Source organism: Artemia sp. Qi Xiang Cuo, chromosome 16, assembly GCF_049724085.1.
Source record: "Artemia sp. Qi Xiang Cuo chromosome 16, ASM4972408v1, whole genome shotgun sequence".
NCBI lineage: Eukaryota > Metazoa > Arthropoda > Branchiopoda > Anostraca > Artemiidae > Artemia > Artemia sp. Qi Xiang Cuo.
The window spans coordinates 7,213,150-7,231,701 of record NC_142809.1 but is presented as its reverse complement, the minus strand read 5'-3'; the positions used below and the strand labels follow the sequence as shown (position 1 = coordinate 7,231,701).

Here is an 18,552-nt window from a genome sequence, read left to right as displayed (position 1 = left end):
TTAAGGTTCAGTTCTTGCAAGTTTGTTGTAGTCGTCCTTCTGTTACCAACGATTATGTTAACAGCTCGTTTCTGCAAAGATTCAAGGTCATCGCAAAGATAGTGGGTGCTCTGGACAAAAGGTCCCCTGACAGCGACGGCGTATTCGAGTAGAGGTCTCACATACGTAATATAGGCATTTTTTAGGCTTTGAGTGTCGCAGAAAAAACCTGCGCATCAGGACTAGGGTCTCAAGTGATGCATTGCCAGCCTTAATAACCTTCTCCACGTGTTCGGTGAATGTGCAGTCCATCGATAATGTGACTCCGAGGATTTTTACTGATGGAACAACAGGGAAAGGGGCTTGTGAGATTTCCAGATCACGTTTTAAGGGGAAAAACCTGAGGATCTTTGATTTATCTGCATTCAGTGTCAGCTTGTAACAGTCACAGTCCTCAGAGAAGGATGCCAGAACAGTCTAGCTGAACTGACGTTCGATTACACCTTCTCTCACAAGGTATTTGAGGACAAATGATAAATCGTCGACGAATTTGAGTCGCTCTTCGAAATTCTGAAGGAGGAAGCCGATGAGGGAGATAAATATGAAACCAGCAAGTCTTGTACCCTGAGGGGCTCGACTGGTAAGTTTAGACCAGTATGAGATCAAGTCACCTTCAAACGATGGAAATACACACTGCATTCTGTCCTGAAGGAAGCTCATCACTAATGCAAGAGACCGCTTCTGTGCGCCCATTGCTCGCATATATTTTGCTGCCGTAAGATGACAAATCAGGTCAAATGCCTTCCTGAAATCGGCGAGAGCTAGGTCGATGAAGGTACTGCCCTTGTCAAGCCACTTAAAGATAATGTCAACTAGGCGCACGAGGTATATCGAGGTATTGCAACCTTTGAGGCCGCCATACTGGTAATGGTCTATGTTTTCCCGCGTTTGCTTGAGCAATTCACGCAAGATGAATGACTCGGTGACTTTTGCAAAGGTAGATGTGATTGATATCGGTCGTAACTCGTTGCAAGATTTGGGTGTTTTAGTCTTCGGTATAACACGCACAAATTCGCGTTTCCAGCACGACGGGAAAGTTGACTGGGCGAACCATTATCTGATTATGTGTCCAAGTGGCTTGGCCAGGAAAAGAGAGAACTCTCGTATTAACCTTATAGGCAGCTCTTCAGGAAAAGAGCTACTGGATGGACACAACTTGTTCAGCTCTTTGAAAACTTGATACTCAACTATTTCGATTTCACTTTCGTCAAGGCATATTGACAGTAGATTCTCTATTTCAGTGTTAGTTTGGGCAGGAAAGGATGTACAAATGTCAGTAAAGTAATTGTTGACGTCATTTGCACTCACGAGTGACCCATCATCGTTCAGAATACGGATACTGGATGATACTGTTTTTCCAGCAATCTGCCTTACTAGACGGTGCCATTTACGGGGATCCTTTTTTATTTCTGGGTTCGAAAGGGATTTTTCAAAAAACTTTCTTGCCTCGTGACGAAGGCTAACAATTTTGTTTCTTAATAATCCTAACGACGTTGCGTCACTACTTGACTGCCTTACAGTGTTTTTTTCGCGAATCAGCTGTTTTATTTTTGGAGTGATCCAGGGCTTGTCAGATTCGCTCACGACAAATTGCTTTTCCGGGAAAACTTCTAAGTATTTGTCATAGAGTAGGGACTGAAATATTTCTGCTTTCCTGTTGACATCGCTTTCGTTGTATACTTCGCTGAAGCAGTGAGTACCGACCCACATTCCGTACGTATTAATAGCAGATTTCGTGATAGGTCTCCGGAGTACTTTTATTTTCTTAAGCTTCCTGATTTCACTTTTTGCCTTCATCAGCAGAGTGTGATGGTCCGATTTGCCCAATGGCCCGTTTGAAGACACGTCTTTGTAATATGGAGCAAGGTTTGTAAGAATAATGTCAAGGGTGCTCCTAGTCACATGGGTGGGTATATTGACCACTTGTGACATACCCAGCGTATAAGCAAGCCATTGTTTCTTTGTTTGGTTGAAGTCACCAGCTATTATGAAGCCCGGGCGGCTATACCGCTGACGTAATGTGTCTAACGTAGACTGAAGGTAGGATACCAACAGCCGTCTGTTCTTGGCGCTTTCAGGATAGTAGATACTTGCGATAATGATGCAAGAGACATCTCGTGGTAAATGTTTTGGCTTGCATAATGCCCAGATCGTTTCATGGTCAGGGTCATTGACGTTATCTAAATATTTGCAGGGGATATCATCGCGTACATACAGAGCAACACCTCCGCCAATCCTGTCTGTTTTAGTGTTCAAGAAAACCTTGTAACCAGCCATCCTTCCACTTATTTCGTCGAGCTGCCCTGTTTCGGTAATTGCGGCAATATGGATACTATTCTGACGTAGAATGACATCTAACTCATCTACTTTATTCGTTAGTGAGCGGACTTTGCTCAGAAGGAAGTTTGGAAGTTGGTGTTTACAAGAGAGAACCTGCGGTAATAATACTGGAGGACAATCAGACCCGAAATCATTAGTAGGAGCATTGTTGTCAAGAATCAGCCGGGGGGGTAGGCTCATGCTTAGGATTGAGACTAAACAACTCTCATGTTTAGGCGTTTTGCTGGCCAAACTTCTTCTTAAATAGAAGAAGAAGTCTGTAGGTGACTAACACATCAATCTTAAATTTCTTTCTGCAACCTCTGCGCCCTATTCTTGTTTGCTTGCGCACGAAGGGAACGTCATCTATATTTTTATAAACTATCAGTGTGACGAGTGTGGCTATGACAGATGGCACCAAAACAGCAAAAGAAATGAAAGTGCCTTTTTTGCATTGATCAATCCAGTTTTCAGCAGCAGCCTCAGTCACAAAGAATAGCACTATTAATACAGTTTTGATCAATACCACTTTCATCGCAAAGGGAGGAGTATTTCAAGGCACTGAACAAGTTAAACTAGGATAGAATGACTTGCAGCCTCAACGCGCGAGAGCCATCTATCATCTGATGAAATGTATCTGCATAGATACATAAATGTATAGATTAAATGTATCTGCAAACACAATTAGATTAAACTACAACACAAGTAGTAAACACAAACACAAGTTGTAAAACTACAAACACAAGTAGACTAGATGTAGATTAGTAGATTAAATATAATAAACAACAAAGAGCATTTGTTTTTGCGTGCTTCTTGCCCTTTTTATGCCATGCCATGAACAAAGACTCTTTTATTTTTCCATCTTTACCGTCCCACGGGAGTCTTCACATTACCTTTCAGCGTACTTCAAATTTTTGTTCGGGTTACTCGGGACCCGAACAAATTTAGAGCAGCTTACTCGGGGATTACAAAACAGGTTGCTTATACCTGGTTATCTTAAACTGAATGATTCCACCATTCCATCCTTCTTTTCATGGCTCATTCACAATGATTTTTTACGTAATACTGAGATTTAGCTAGCACTGATTTGAGCTAATCAGGTTTTCCGTAGAATTTTCTGATTGGCTGAAATATTCTACGAAAAATTCTGATTGACTCAAATTAGCGCTAGCTAAATCTTGGTATTAGTAAAATCAGAGTGTGAATGGGCCCTTGGATACTTTTACCTGCTCACTTATGTGTAGGTCTGGCTGTCTAAACCCTCTTCGCACGTGTGGTTATCTAGGTAGCAATGTCTTTTCATCGTCATTTTGGCCAATCAGGTCTGCTGAGAGGAAGCAAATCAAGATTAGTAGATAATGAATATGTGTAGATGTTAATGTTTAGCAAATGGACTTCTTCACGGACTTGGAGGCCTTGTGATTTTTTAGAATTTAGAATCATTAGAAGGCCCAAATTAGCGCTAGCTAAATCTTGGCATTAGTTAAATCTTGTTGTGAATGGGGCCTTACGTACGTTTACCTGCTCACGTATTGCAGTGCTTTTTCTATGTTATTTGGTCTAGGGCAAGTTTAGCCCTTGTGTCGGGCTAATTTAGGTTCAACTTGGATGGATGTCGTTTGTTCGTCATACCTCAGTTTGTTTATGTATACACATGTAATTTAATACTTATACCTGTGCAATCTGAAAAAGGCTAATTTTTATAATCCTGAAAAAGGCTTATGCCAGCTTTGTCTCTCACTCAGACTATTTGCTTGGCTTTTTTTTTCAATTAGCCATGGCTTGATGGCAACTCGATTTTAATTCAAAAGTCAACTGACTATTAAAATCAGTAAACCTTTAATATACTAATGTTTATTAACATACTAATTTATTGTATACATTAATGGCAAACTAGTATAACTTAATGAACTAATTACTAATAATATATCATATTACTGATATCAAGTTGTTAATACCTAATAATTCATTAGTTGGGTTATTTAATATATACTAATGGCATCAGTCTAATGATGACTATGCTAATAGCTAATCTACTTGAATATACTTTAAGCTATTGACAGGACCGTATCCAGGGGGGGGATACCTGGTTTGAACTCCCCCCCCCTCCGAAATGTTCGTCTGACTCGTAAAAACGTAACAGAAATGGATATAAACAAATTTTGTATGCGTTTTTTTAGTTTTCTTTTGTGTAATCCCCCCGCTCCCCCGAAAATTTTTTTTGAATAAAACTCCCTCCGAAAAAAATCCTGGGTACGGCCTTGGCTATTGAATATAAATTTACTGATTATTTTCTAATTATATGTAGGCTGTTGGTATATCCGTCGAGTTCTGTGCTCATATTGTCCGTGCATTTGCCGTTTCCACCGAAGATACTCGGATGACTCGTGCCAAGGAATCACTCGTGAAAATGGGGAGCTCGGTAAGATTTGAATCATTTTCTTTTTTCCCTCCTCATTCCCCTCCCCATCATTGGTAAAACTCTTCTTTCTCTTGCACCTGACTTTTGGAAATCATTAAAATTATATACACGTCTATTTCTACTGGAGGTATAGTGGGCATCAAGTAGTGAGGGGGGATGTAGTCTATGGTAATGACTTAGCTTTAAAGTGTAAGAATACCTTATTTTCATAATAGTTTTTCTGTGGAGTAACCCTGTTTTTTTTCTGCATATAGTGGCTTGGTAACGGCAAAAGCTGAAGCTTATGTTTTTGATATTTGGATCGTGAAGCGTAGATGAAAAGTTTCTCTGAAGTTTTTTAATTTTCTAGAAAGCAATATAAATCTATTTTTAGTCTGTTTTTTTCCTAAATACACATTCTTTTATATATATATTTTTTTAATAAGGTGGGTACGTACTCACCCCCCTTCACCGCCAAAAAAAGCAAGAAATTAGATAGAATTTTTGCTTTCATGTGATTAATTTTTCCTTACTTTTTCCTGAATAAATTTTTAATTTTCCTGAATAAACTTACTTTATAGTTTTTATTTATATTTTCTTTTCTTCTCCTCTTTGCTCTTTTTTCTGTGACTGTGAGTAAGTGATTTTTTTTTTTTTTTCCCGTATGTGCAGCCTTTCTCGTGGCTTACTTTTGTGTTTTGAATGGTTGGCAATAGTTTTTCATTTGATTGCTTTTCGTTTCTGTTTTTCTTTTATTTTTTTTTCTGTATAGTCTGATTGTGACCAGTGGATTGTATAAGGGTATTAAGATCACCTTTTTGATTTGAGAATAATATCTAGAGAACTTAATTATGTTATGCTTCATTGGTGTTTGAGGGTTTTTTTTTTTTTTTTTTTTTTTTTTTTTTTTTTTTTTTTTTTTTTTTAGTAAGTGATTGGCCATTGCTCTCTGAGTTTGTGATCCGTATATACTACCTTAATTATAGGCCACGGAGCCTTTGAGGGGACTAGCACAGTGTATTATTGTATGTCTATTGATAATGAATAAAATCTTACCTTACAGTTTTGGGCACCTGACTCTTTTGTCGAAATAAATGTTCTCTAATAGGCTTAGCCTTTAATTGGAGAAAAAAAAGTATTTCCTGGAACACCAAGACTTTCCACTGTGAAACGATTTTTATTTAGATACAGTATTTATATACAATATGTATTGTATTTAGAAGTGGCCTTTGCGCATATCCAACCACGTGAGATATAAAACCGGTAGCCAAAGATAATTCTGTTGATGAGTTCCGTCGGTTTCTGATGGTCATAAGAAATTTTATCTTTTTTTGTCTCACGGCTGAGTGACTGAGCTGAAATATTCAGGATTTTTTTCGGGGGGGGGGGGTTGCGGGTTAAGAGACTTATAAATTTGTGTTTGTTGGAGGGGAAAAAATGTTTTTCCATTAGGGCTGTTGCAAGGCTATTATAAGGATTTCGTGTTGTAGTTTTTTTTTTTTTTTTTTTTTTTTTATAGCACCTGTTCTAAAATGAATTTTATTTTAATTGCATTTTAATTTACTTTAATTAATGAATATCTAATTTTAATTGCAGGTGCTGTGTGGAGTATTGTCCGACTTGTCTATTGTGGTTTTGGCATTTGCAAAATCTCAAATATTCCAAATATTCTATTTTAGAATGTTTTTGCTGATCGTACTTATTGGTGCTGCCCATGGATTAATTTTCCTTCCTGTTTTTCTTTCGTACCTTGGTAAATATTTTTGTCATACATAAACATTCTTAATTTATTTTATTTTTTAATACAATAGTTGAATTGTTTCTATTTGTCAACTTTATACCTATAAATAATTGTTATTAGTATTAATTTATTTTATAATAATATTATTAGTTTCTGCTGCCAGTATTTTTATTGTATTATTGTCAATACTAGTTATGAGGATTATACTGTAAGATATCTACTTTCCGAAGCACTTGTCGGATTGAATATGTTTAGTCACTTATTAACCATTTAATTTATTTTTAGCCTATTTTCTTTGATCCTTTCTATCTGGATTGACAAATATAGAAATTTTTCAGGTAAATAATAAATTAATAGATAGCAACAATAAAACTTATTGAATATTTGCTAATTAATGCTTTTGTTACTTCAAGATAGTAGAATGCGCTGAAGCTTTTCAGCTTCACGTACACGTAATATAATGTTGGGGGGGGGGGGGGGGGAGTAGCATTCTTCTTTTATGAAGAAGGGGGTAACCTGCACAATATGTAAGTGTGTTTTTAAGGCGCTAATGTAAAGTTTACCCTACTTTGACTGAATATTTTCTTCATATTGCCTTGACAATTCGACTCTTTTTAGGGACACGTTGTGCCTCCCCCTCCTTATCGTCAATTATTTCTGTCTGCTTGATACGATCAAGTTTACTGCATAACCCTCAGCCATTTAAACATTTGCCTCTCAATTACTTGGACTATCTCTCTTGGCTTTTCTCTGTCTACAATTAGCCATGTCTTGATGCAACCTATGCAACCTACTGCAAAATACTTGATAATTTCAATTCAAAATCAACGGAACTGAATTGAAGTTATCAAGTATTTTGCAGTAGGTTGCATAGGTTGCATCAAGACATGGCTAATTGTAGACAGAGAAAAGCCAAGACAGATACCTTCATTTGGATGGAAAATATATTACGTTCCCTGCGTTAATACAGCTTACTGCAATGGGTTGCCTACATTCAATTTTACGCATCCGGATATTAGATCAGACTTCGAACGACGATATCCGCCGACGTTGTTTCAACATCTACAGAATCTTAAGCATCATCAAACTCTGCCGGCTCCGATGGCTTGGCCACGCCTCATTAAACAGATACTTCTCACTGAACCATTTTAATTTGGCATAGAAGAAAAGGGGGGGCAATTCAAAAATTTGTGGTTGCTAGTGGAGCAAGATCTGGAGCCTGCAGGAATTTTCCACAAATCCGGGCACAAATGGGACAAGCCCTGGCTAAAGTTTGCCGAAGAATTAGCACAAAATTGGCCATCATGGAAGACCCTCATTCAGGAACTTTTTTTGTATGCCGGGTAAGGTGGAATCGCTCGGTCCTGCTGCAAGGATATAAGTGATTCGCAATCTGACGGGCTGTGCTTATTCTTTCCTGAAATTGCAAGTATATTAAAATTCGTGTATTGTTATACTGGATTGTAAGTGGCTCACTTGTTTGCAGAAAAATTTGTGCGAAGTGGATTGAAGCGAGCAGATTCGACTTTTCTCAGCTGTTGTCATAAGGGTGACGAAGATCTTTTTAATTACGGCGTAGGTAGAGATTAGACGTAAATCTTGTAAATCTCTCCAGAAACAAAGCACGAATTAGTGGAATGGCGCCATTCTTATTCCAAGAAAGACAAAAAATCTACAAATTCTGAATACTAGAAAGGTTACTGCTACGGTGTTTGCTCACTATGGGCCAAGACCTGAGACCATAAATGCAGAGGCCTACCCTCAGACATTACATCAACTTCGTCGTGGGATCCAAAGCAAAACGTGTGGAATTCTGACAAATGGTGTCACGCTTCTCCACGGCTATCTTTACCCTCGAATCAGCTGTATCGACAAAAGACTTGTTTCAGCAGTTAAGTCGGAAGTTTTTTTTTAGCATCCACCCTACACTCAAGACTTAGCTTTGAACGACTTTCACTTATTTCTGAAGTTCTAAGACTTTTTGATTGGAAACCTGCGGGAGATTTTTCACGGGGAGAATTTTCGTGGTGCAGAACATTTTTTGGAAACTTTCCAGTGGAGATTTTACACAGGGAGAATTTTCATGGTGCAGAACATTTTTTGGAAACTTTCCAGTGGAGATTTTCCACGGGGAGAATTTTCGTGGTGCAGAACATTTTTTGGACTTTCCAGTGGAGATTTTACACAGGGAGAATTTTCGTGGTACAGAACATTTTTTGGAAACTTTCCAGTGGAGATTTTCCACGGGGAGAATTTTCGTGGTGCAGAACATTTTTTGGAAACTTTCCAGTGGAGATTTTACACAGGGAGAAGATGGACGGGGATACCCTAGCACGACTTGAAAAACGGTCAGAAATTAACCAAAAAAACTAGTTTTGTTTTCAGCTAAGGAGCAGTAAAGAGCAGCATTAAAACTTAAAACAAATTGATTATTCTGTATATGAGATTTGCTATCCCTTCCTCAAATTCGCTCTATATGCTAAAGTTTGACTTTGTCACAATCTTAAAGAAAGACTGCTCAAACACAAGGTCCATTGAATTTGAATGAGAAATATTTTAAAGAACTTCAAGACTTTAGCGTAAAGCCCGAGGGTCGAGAAAGGGACAGCCTCCACATATATAGAATAATTTCTCTTCGTTTTAAGTTTTAATGTTGCTCCTTACTTTTAGTTGAATAAGCTTCTTTTTCTATTTAATGAACTTAAAGAAGCTGTTAATGACTGCCTCGACAGCTTGGCAGCAATTGTATATACAGAAGGCAAAGAAAAACTTGTAAAAAGTGATGAAAATTGCTTAGATTTTCGACAACTACGCAGAAGGGTAATCTAAGTATCAAGTAGTCTGTAAATAAAGTTTACTTTTTTTCATATTAGCTATTTAATTTTTTTTGCAAAATATTCATTACTTTCCTAATGACCCTCGGAAACAACTAATAATTACATTTATGTCAGTAATTCTATTTATATATTGATAAAATTAATATTGTTATTCAATATGCTTCATTCATCATGTTATTGTTAATATATTTTTGCTTTACTTAAATCATTGGTAAATGAATTTAAGGAAATATATCCTTAAAAAAGAGGAAAAAAAATGCTTCCTTATGCTGTTCTTATCGCCCTATCACCTCCTTGTGGGCTAAAAGATATTGAAAACAATTGTTCCGCCACTCCTCGCCAGTTCGGGTACCAACGAGGGTTAGGTTGAGAGCATGATCTCTTTTTACTTACAAATGTGCTAAAGGACATTGAAAATCGAGATTAATTTTTGATTTTATGTGGACTTGATGTCGCAAGAGCTTTAACTCGTGTAAATTTGCGCAGTTTTTGCTCGAGGCTCGTACGAAAGGTGTCGATGCTACAATGATTATTTGTCTAGGACAAATAATTATCTTAGACAATAATTAGGACAAAAGTATATACAGAAATCTGAAAGCAAAATTAAAGATAGGCAGTCTCCTATTCGAATTCTGGAAGGTGTGTGCCAAGGAGTTTTAACTTCTCCAGTTTTGTTTAATAATTGAGTTAATGGTGCGCAGGATAAGATAAACTGCACATTTATTTTCAATGGAGTTTTTCTCTCGTTTGTCACGTTTGCGGATGACTTACTCAACTTTTCCTGCACTTTCCAAGGATGCTTTTCGGCTTTTGAGTGTCTCCAAGAAGAGTATGCGCATATCGTTTTGAATTTTAAATGCTGGTAAGACAGTTGTTCTTACGTTTAACTATGAAGGAAATAGATGGCACTGAAGTTCCTTTTGCTAGCAGTCTTACTTCCTGGGTGTGCCTGTTGGAGCTGAAAAAAAATACGAAAAAAAAAATAAATACGAAAAAAAAAATACTACGAAATAATAAATACGAATAAATACTACGAAAAAATAAATACGAAAAAAAAATACTACGAAATAATAAATACTACGAAAAAATAAATACGAAAAAATACGAAAACCTGAAAAAAAAATACGAAACTGACACTGAAAAATTATGCTCGAAAGATCCTGGCTGTGTGTGCATCTCTCGTGTGTGCTTCAAACGTTTCGTATCTGAGTAGAGCACACTGGTCTTAATCACATAGTCGTCTTACAGCTAACTAGTGCCACATACCCTGTATTGTGTGGCAACTGTAGAAAATTGAAGAAATCAATTATTTTATTTGACTAGTATATAATGCAATAGGAATAAAGCTAAGATCTCTCGGCTGCTGATAGTAAATCAGCTTTTATATTTTAAGAATTACTTCAAGTCAAAATCCAGTCTTCACAAATAAGCCTAGTTTAGCTTGGGAAAATCTTGGCAGGTTAAGTGGTCTGGTTTACTTTAAGCTACTGGTAGGCGTACTATCCTGAGGACAGGGGCTCAAGTACAGATGTCGCTGGTTATTTGGTTTGGAACGGGAGTCAATTGTGGTACTCTTTAAGCTCAACCAGAGTCGACCTAGCTCTAAATGGGTGGTTCTAAATCTGGGGGTGAATAAGGGAAGCGATGCGATGATTTAGGACGGGACGATGCGACGGTAAGCGATGATTTGCCCCCAATTACGCATTACACTCCTGGCCGAAGGCACAAAATAAGGAGATCGGTACCTGCGCTACCCAGACCATTCGTCTGCATGCGAAAAAGTTAAGTTTTTGTTTGCATAATCTCATCATCGGAATCAAATTCCAAGGCCTGCACCGGAACCAAATTCTAAGCCCTTCGGTGTATTGCTACAGCTAGGTTCGAACGCTGGGTCCCGTATTAACCAGCCGAGATCAAACCCAATGCTCCACTACAGGACACCCTGGATTGTAAAGTACATAAATAATAATTTTGCAGCAGTTTGGGCTCAAATAAACGCCATTTGGTTAAATTATTTATTTAATTATTATTAAATAAATTTGTCATTATTATTTTTCATGATTTAAAAAATAATTTTTTTATAATTTTAAAAAATAGTTTTATTTTCAGCGCCATTTTCCAAGTTTACCATACTCTTTCGTTCAGCCTTTTTCTATAGCTCTTTCTGGTTAATCAGTATTTCTGTCGCAAGTTTACACTTTGTGTACCTATAGGACATACTCGAATCATAATCTGCTTATTCATGATACATATACGTCTGTTGAGTAAGTGCAACCACCTGAATGAAGGCTGACCTTGTGGCGGCGCATTGGGAGAAACCGTACCTTGCAATAAAAAGTTCTCGGGTTCAATCCCGCACGAATCAGTGAATAGTTTGTTTCCAAACGACTACTCACAAGTGCGAATGACAAATTTGCGTTTTCGTCAAATTGAAATAAAGATTAAAAATAGCATGGTCAGGTTTATATTGTATTCTCATTAGTATAATACTCTGGTAAAATAATTTAAATACGTAAGTTTATTGCCTGTAACAATAAAAGGAATGTTTTATCCTTCTTGTTTTATCCTTTTATCTGCACTTGAACCCGAGAACCTTTTATTGCAAGGTACGGTTTCTCCCAATGATTAACCAGATGAAATACTGATTAACCAGAAAGAGCTATAGAAAAAGGCTGAACGAAAGAGTATGGTAGGATAAAACAAAGAAGGATAAAACGAAAGAAGGATAAAAACAAAGGGAAACAACATATTATTTCTTATTGCCTGCTTAAATTATATGACTTGACAAGTGAGGTATAAAATATCTCATATGCCTGTCATGGGCAGACACCACAGGGCAAAGAACAGGGTTTCTCTTCGTTCATTTACGAGGATTGGGGTGGATAGGAGTGTGAGGAAGGGTAAGAACCAGAAATTCAAGGAACAGAGGGGGTAGTTGTCGTTCACGAAGAGTAGTGGTTGATATCTATTTATTTATTTTTTAATTGTCTTTCAAGAGTATCTCTGAAAACTTTGAATACCGCAAGGTTTGTCGTTAGTCGTAAGGTTTTTTTCCCTATGCGTTCTTAGGTTTGAACAGAAAGACATGGTTCTTTCTCTATTCTAATTTCTACGTTGTCCCTTCAGAATTTATCTTTTAGACATAACATCAGTGATAAATCCAGGAGGTGCCCCTCCTTTACTGGGGTGTAGTTAGTTCTTTAAAGTATTTATCTACATTTATACCAATCTGGCAGGCGCCAAGAGGGTGACCCCCCCCCCCCACGTTCACCTTGGCTTAGTTGTTAAATGGCGTTTAGTTTTACCATGAATTGCTTATTTATAAATATGTCGAGCAAACATAGTCAACGATGTTATAGCATACCCCCTTCCTCTTCGTGAAGTATTGGATCGGCCTGTTTATAACACCGACCTAGTGCTGTTCATTTTGTTGGTCAGTTTCGAAAATGTTTTAAATACAATAGTTTACTTCTTTTTTATGCTGAATTTCTTCTGAAATTCGAAAATACTTCAAAATTTTATTTTAATGATGTTAATTCAATATCTCTGGAGTATCCACCATAGCTTAGATAATTAGGCACATTCCAGCTATTGGGCTATCGAACTATTATTCATAATTTATTGGCTATTATTAATATATATTCATATGATTATGTCATATATTCAGAGGTTCTTTTTTTTAAGCTTCCGTGTGCACTTAAACGTTGTACTTCCACTCCTTCAGGCCCAAAATCTAAGAATGCTACAAATTTTACGATTATTTAAAAAAAGAAAACGATCAAACATGGGGTTTTAATGGCCAAACGAAAATACTGAAGAAACACACAAAGTGAATATTTCGAGAGAACAACCACCTCTCTTCTTCAGCGTGAATAAAAAACTATAATCAAGGAAAATACCGAAGAAAAGAAAAAACAACCAAAAAACAAACGCGCAAAGTCAACAAAACCAATGAAAAAAAACGCCAAAAAATTAAAAGATAAATAAAAGCCAAAAAATATAAGAATTAAAATCAAATACCTAACAACCATAAAGTGAGTCATTCGCGGATATTGGCAAATGACTGGGTGCCAAATTAAAAAGAAGGAAACGGATGAAAAATAAGCAGAAGATTGAGCCAAAACATAAGGCACCAAAAACGCTAAGAAGGTGCATTTACTATTCTTTGAAGGCTTAGTTGTCTTTGGGACTCAATAGAATGTTAATGTTCAATTTTTACGGACGAAAAGCATATTAATTTCAACTAATTTGTTTAGCTTATTTAATTTGTGGTTCAACGTGGCAACGCTGACGAAAATGTGGTACTGCTCTAAAAATTTTGAGAGAACCAAAAGAGAAATCTTAGACCATGGTCGTCGGGTATAAATAGACCTAAACTGGGTGTAGGGGGGGGGTGTGTTTCCAATTGATATTATTTGTGCTAAGTTCATACGAGTACTCTTCGTCCTCATTTATCGAACATGTTTTTATGTATAGGTCCGCAAGCACTGCGGAAAAAAATTAACAGATCGGATGTTAGTTCTAATCCATCGGTGCCTAGCCAGCAACAAGAAGGTGAAACCCCACTTGAGTAAGGTCATTGTTGTAACATCTTTTTTGTAGCTAGAATGTTTTGCCACTTAAATCCTTATTTGTACAATTCTTTAGATATCTATAATTATGTTTCACTATTCTGTTGCTTGATTTTATGTTTATTGTTTATATCAAGTCCCAACTTAAATATTTTATCAACCTTCAAAGTTGAAAAGTTCAAACATAAAATAAAATCAGCAAATACATGCATATAACAAAATATATATAACATATACATACATTTGTACATACATATAACCAAATACATATAAAATATACATCATTTACACATACATATAACATATACATACATATAACCAAATACATATAACATACACATACATTTGCACATACATATAACCAAATACATATAACATATACATACATTTGCACATACATATAACCAAATACATATGAGATATACATAAATTTACACATACTAATAACCAAATACATATAACATATACATACATTTACATATACATATAGTCATATTCATGTACATATAGCCATATAAATATACATATAACCACATACATAAACATGTAACCATATACACATACATATAAAACCATGTACAAAAAGACATAAAATACAAATGTAAATGCTGGCCAAAATACACAAACTTAAATTATCCTTATAATACTTTATTACATTTCTTTAATAACATCATAAATTTTCACATAAACTAACAAAATGAAGTCTAAAAATTAAAAGAAATTAAATTAAGAAAACGACCAAAAAATTTTCAATATGGGAAATACCAAAGATCAGAAAAATACAACGCCCAAATAGAAAACAAATACTCTAATTTCAATAAAACCAAAAAAATTTCAGAGCAAAGGTTATGAAAAGTCAACGAACTAAGTGCCTGGCACAGATGAACCGCATTGTAGAATGGAATTAATAGAATTGGAAAAAATGTTACGCTAAACTGTAAAAGTATTTTTAGTAGCTAATCGATTTGGCTTCTGAACAGCTTGTGTCATTATGTTACTGAATATGATTGGATGTCATTTATAATTTTGTTCTTGCATTGCCAATTTTATATGTTGTATATTTTCCTCCTTTTTAAGTTTTTTTGTAGTACCTGTTACTTTTTTTTAGCTTTTTTTTGCTTATGTTCTTTAACAGTGTTGTTCATTCTAAGTCGAACGTTTAAAAATCTTTCTTAAACAAAAATATATAAAGTTTAAAGAAGGTAGGCTTATTGATATTGAACGAATCAGCCTCGATTTGCTCCTACAAAGTTTCATTTTGATTAGAATTTTTTTTTTTTTAATGTGAAATTTAATACTGAAAAAGTTCAAAATGAGAATTTAGATATTTAATTCTTGAATAAAAAGACGAAAACTCGCTTTGTGAATTTTAAGCTTTTATCAGCCATTTTTAATTCATCCAGTTTCAGTTTAATTCAAGTCAGTTTCAGTTGCATCCTCAAAAAATATAACTTAAATCATTGTGATCAGTCACTTCCTTATCCATAAATTGAAAAAAGTACCATCAAGAGGACTGTTAGAAGAAAGTGAATTATTTTAATAATTTATTATTATTAAAATAATAAAACATTATTAATTAATATTATTAATAAAATCAATAATATTATTAAAATTAATAAAATTAATAATATTATAATTAAATATTATTATTAAATGCGATTATTTTAACGGATGTAGGAAAAGGGTGTTAATTGAGGGGCGGTGGTAACATTTGCTCCTGCCAGCACTGTTACAGTGCAGCGTCTGGTGAGAAAGTAGAAGCTTTCAAAGAAAATTGAGCAATATAATAGAGTTAAAGCTGAAATTTCTCCATAAATAATAACCAATCAGCATCTTTTTAAGATTACTTTAAGTCAAAATCTGGTGTACAGTAAGTAGGTTAGGTTAGCTTGGGGAAACCTAAAAATAATATTTTGGAAACCTTAGGAGGGTATCTAGAGGGAAATTTTCTCTTCCTCTTGTGGTGATCATTTCTTCCTTGAATAGCTACTAAAAAATGACGATCAACCGACGTTAGATTTTTTTTTATCCTTCCCACTCCTCTAAATTTTATAAAACAATTTTTTAGTTTTTTTTTTTTTTTTTTTTATTGAAAATACATTTTTTTATAGTAAATTGTTTGAAAAAAAAAACCGGCTGGCCTCGAAGAGTAGTCAGGACATTTAAAAGAATTAGAAGAATTATAACTAGTATGTTGTTTTAAAGAATCTTTCTGTCCCTTTTTCTTACTCAATTAGGGCGGTAATTTTTTTTGTCGAAAAGCCTAATTACTCAGTGGCGTCAATTCACGAAAATCTAGGTGGCTGGGCAAGACGTGTTTTTCAAAATCTAGGGGGTGGCTGTGTGCAAACTTGTCGTTCTTTTTTAGTCTTTTTCAATGAAAATGCGCCAAAAGACAGTACTTTTTAAAATTTTAGAAAGAGATCTGAGGGGAATTCCCTCTTCTTTTTGTGGTAATCGTTTCTTTCTTTTCTAGGTCCTAAAAAAGTGGCGACCAACCGACATACTTATATCAATCCAACATCATCATCATCAGTTGGAATGAGTAAGATTTCCACAGCCATAAGTTTAAATAGAAGTACTCAATGTTTAGCTTAATTTAGAGTGATTTCCAATTCAATCGCCTTGTCTATAAAGAGACAAGACATTTTAATAAACTTGAAAAGTTACTTTAGTTTTTTGGATTCGAAGAAGTGCCCGTACCAATTCTATGTGCAACTATGATATTTGTGTTCCTTTTTTTTTTTTTTTTTTTTTTTTGCTTGCTATTTTTAAAAAACAGGCTAGTATCTACAGTATACCCTGGGATAGAATAAAGGCCGTATCCAGAGGGGGGGGGAGGGTAGGGAGTTTGAACCACTCATCCGAAATTTTGTCCGGCTCGTAGAAACATAACAAAAGTGCATATAAAAAAATTCGTGTGTTTTTAAACTTTTTTAGCCCCCTTCCTCTCCCCTCGGAACAAAAATTCTGGCTGCAACCTTGGGTAGAAAATGCCTTGGTAGTATACCCCAGTACCCTGGGTTTGAAGGGGACCTAGAATTTGTGCAATAATAAATTATTTATGGCTGCAGATTCATAGGAAATTTGACGTGATTTAGAGCTAGAATGCGAAGTGGTGCCAATTTCCTAATTATTTGGAAGGAAGTGGAGTTTAATTTTTGTTTTTTATTTATTTTATTTATTTATCTAATCATTATGGGAATAAGAGTTACTGTCTAGGTGAGGGATGAGTTTTATGAGCAAGAAAAGGATTTGGATGGGCTTGAACTTTCGGCTATTAACTGATATATATATATATATATATATATATATATATATATATATATATATATATATATATATATATATATATATATATATATATATATATATATATATATATATATATATATATATATATATATATATAAACTTTATGTGTTGTTTTTCTATTAATGCAATATGATTAGAAAAGCTAAATTGGTATCGGAAATGTTTTTTCTTTTATTTTTTTGTAATTTTTGGGAAGTTTAATTGATGTTTTAATTTAAAATGAATGTTTTTTTATATATCATAGTGAGTTGGTAAAATTAGTCAATTGATCAAATACCTGGGTACTTGATCAAGTATTTGATTTGATTTGGTATTTGATCAAATACCTGGGTACTTGATCAAGTATTTGATTTGATTTGGTATTTGATTTGGGTATTTGATCAAATACCTGGGTACTTGATCAAGTATTTGATTTGATTTGGTATTTGATCAAATACCTGGGTACTTGATCAAGTATTTGATTTGATTTGGTATTTGATTTGGGTATTTGATCAAATACCTGGGTACTTGATCAAGTATTTGATTTGATTTGGTATTTGATTTGGGTATTTGATCAAATACCTGGGTACTTGATCAAGTATTTGATTTGATTTGGTATTTGATCAAATACCTGGGTACTTGATCAAGTATTTGATTTGATTTGGTATTTGATTTGGGTATTTGATCAAATACCTGGGTACTTGATCAAGTATTTGATTTGATTTGGTATTTGATTTGGGTATTTGATCAAATACCTGGGTATCTAATCAAGACGAAATGTAGAACCTGGTAGATAAAATTGATGATTTCTATATACTTGAAATCAGCAAAAAAAAAAACTTTTGTTTAATATTGGTTAAATTGTATTGTGTCACCTTGTGTGGGATGGCACCAAGGGGCATTCACGATTTTGTTCGGCAGGAGGGGGGAGGTTAAAAATTAAAAAAAAACAACAAAAATTTGTTTATATGGATTTTTGTTACATTTTTACGTCTCGGAAAAAATTTCTAGGAGAGGGGATTCTAACCCCGTCCTAGATACGGCCGTGGCTGACCTTGTTAGACATAACTTTACAAACTTCCAGGGTTTTGGCATCCACCAATTATGAATAAACGGCTTATGTATTTGATCAAATCACTGGTTTTACATATTACTGCAAATGTATTTTTTTATTTATTCATATTTTTTTTTTCAATCGTATGAGAAGCAGACGTTTTATTTACTTAATATGGTTACATGGGCTCACGTAAAAATCTTACCTAAAGGGACTTAATAATTATTCCCTTTCCCCCCAAATCTGTCTTCGTTCTATATTTTAAAGGTCATAATTCCTAACGGTAGCAAAATATA

General features: G+C 35.0%; 1 protein-coding gene across 1 annotated transcript in view; it reads left to right on the top strand.

Moving 5' to 3' along the window:
• The window catches only part of LOC148942519 (NPC intracellular cholesterol transporter 1-like), a 230,048-nt gene extending 213,362 nt beyond the window's left edge, over nt 1-16,686 (top strand). The window contains exons 23-25 of the mRNA XM_089102181.1: nt 4,667-4,780; nt 6,356-6,512; nt 16,385-16,686. Coding sequence (XP_088958307.1) covers nt 4,667-4,780; nt 6,356-6,512; nt 16,385-16,506 — 393 coding nt within the window. The 3' untranslated portion in view covers nt 16,507-16,686. The remainder of the gene's footprint in view (nt 1-4,666; nt 4,781-6,355; nt 6,513-16,384) is intronic.
• The last annotated feature ends 1,866 nt before the right edge of the window (nt 16,687-18,552 follow it).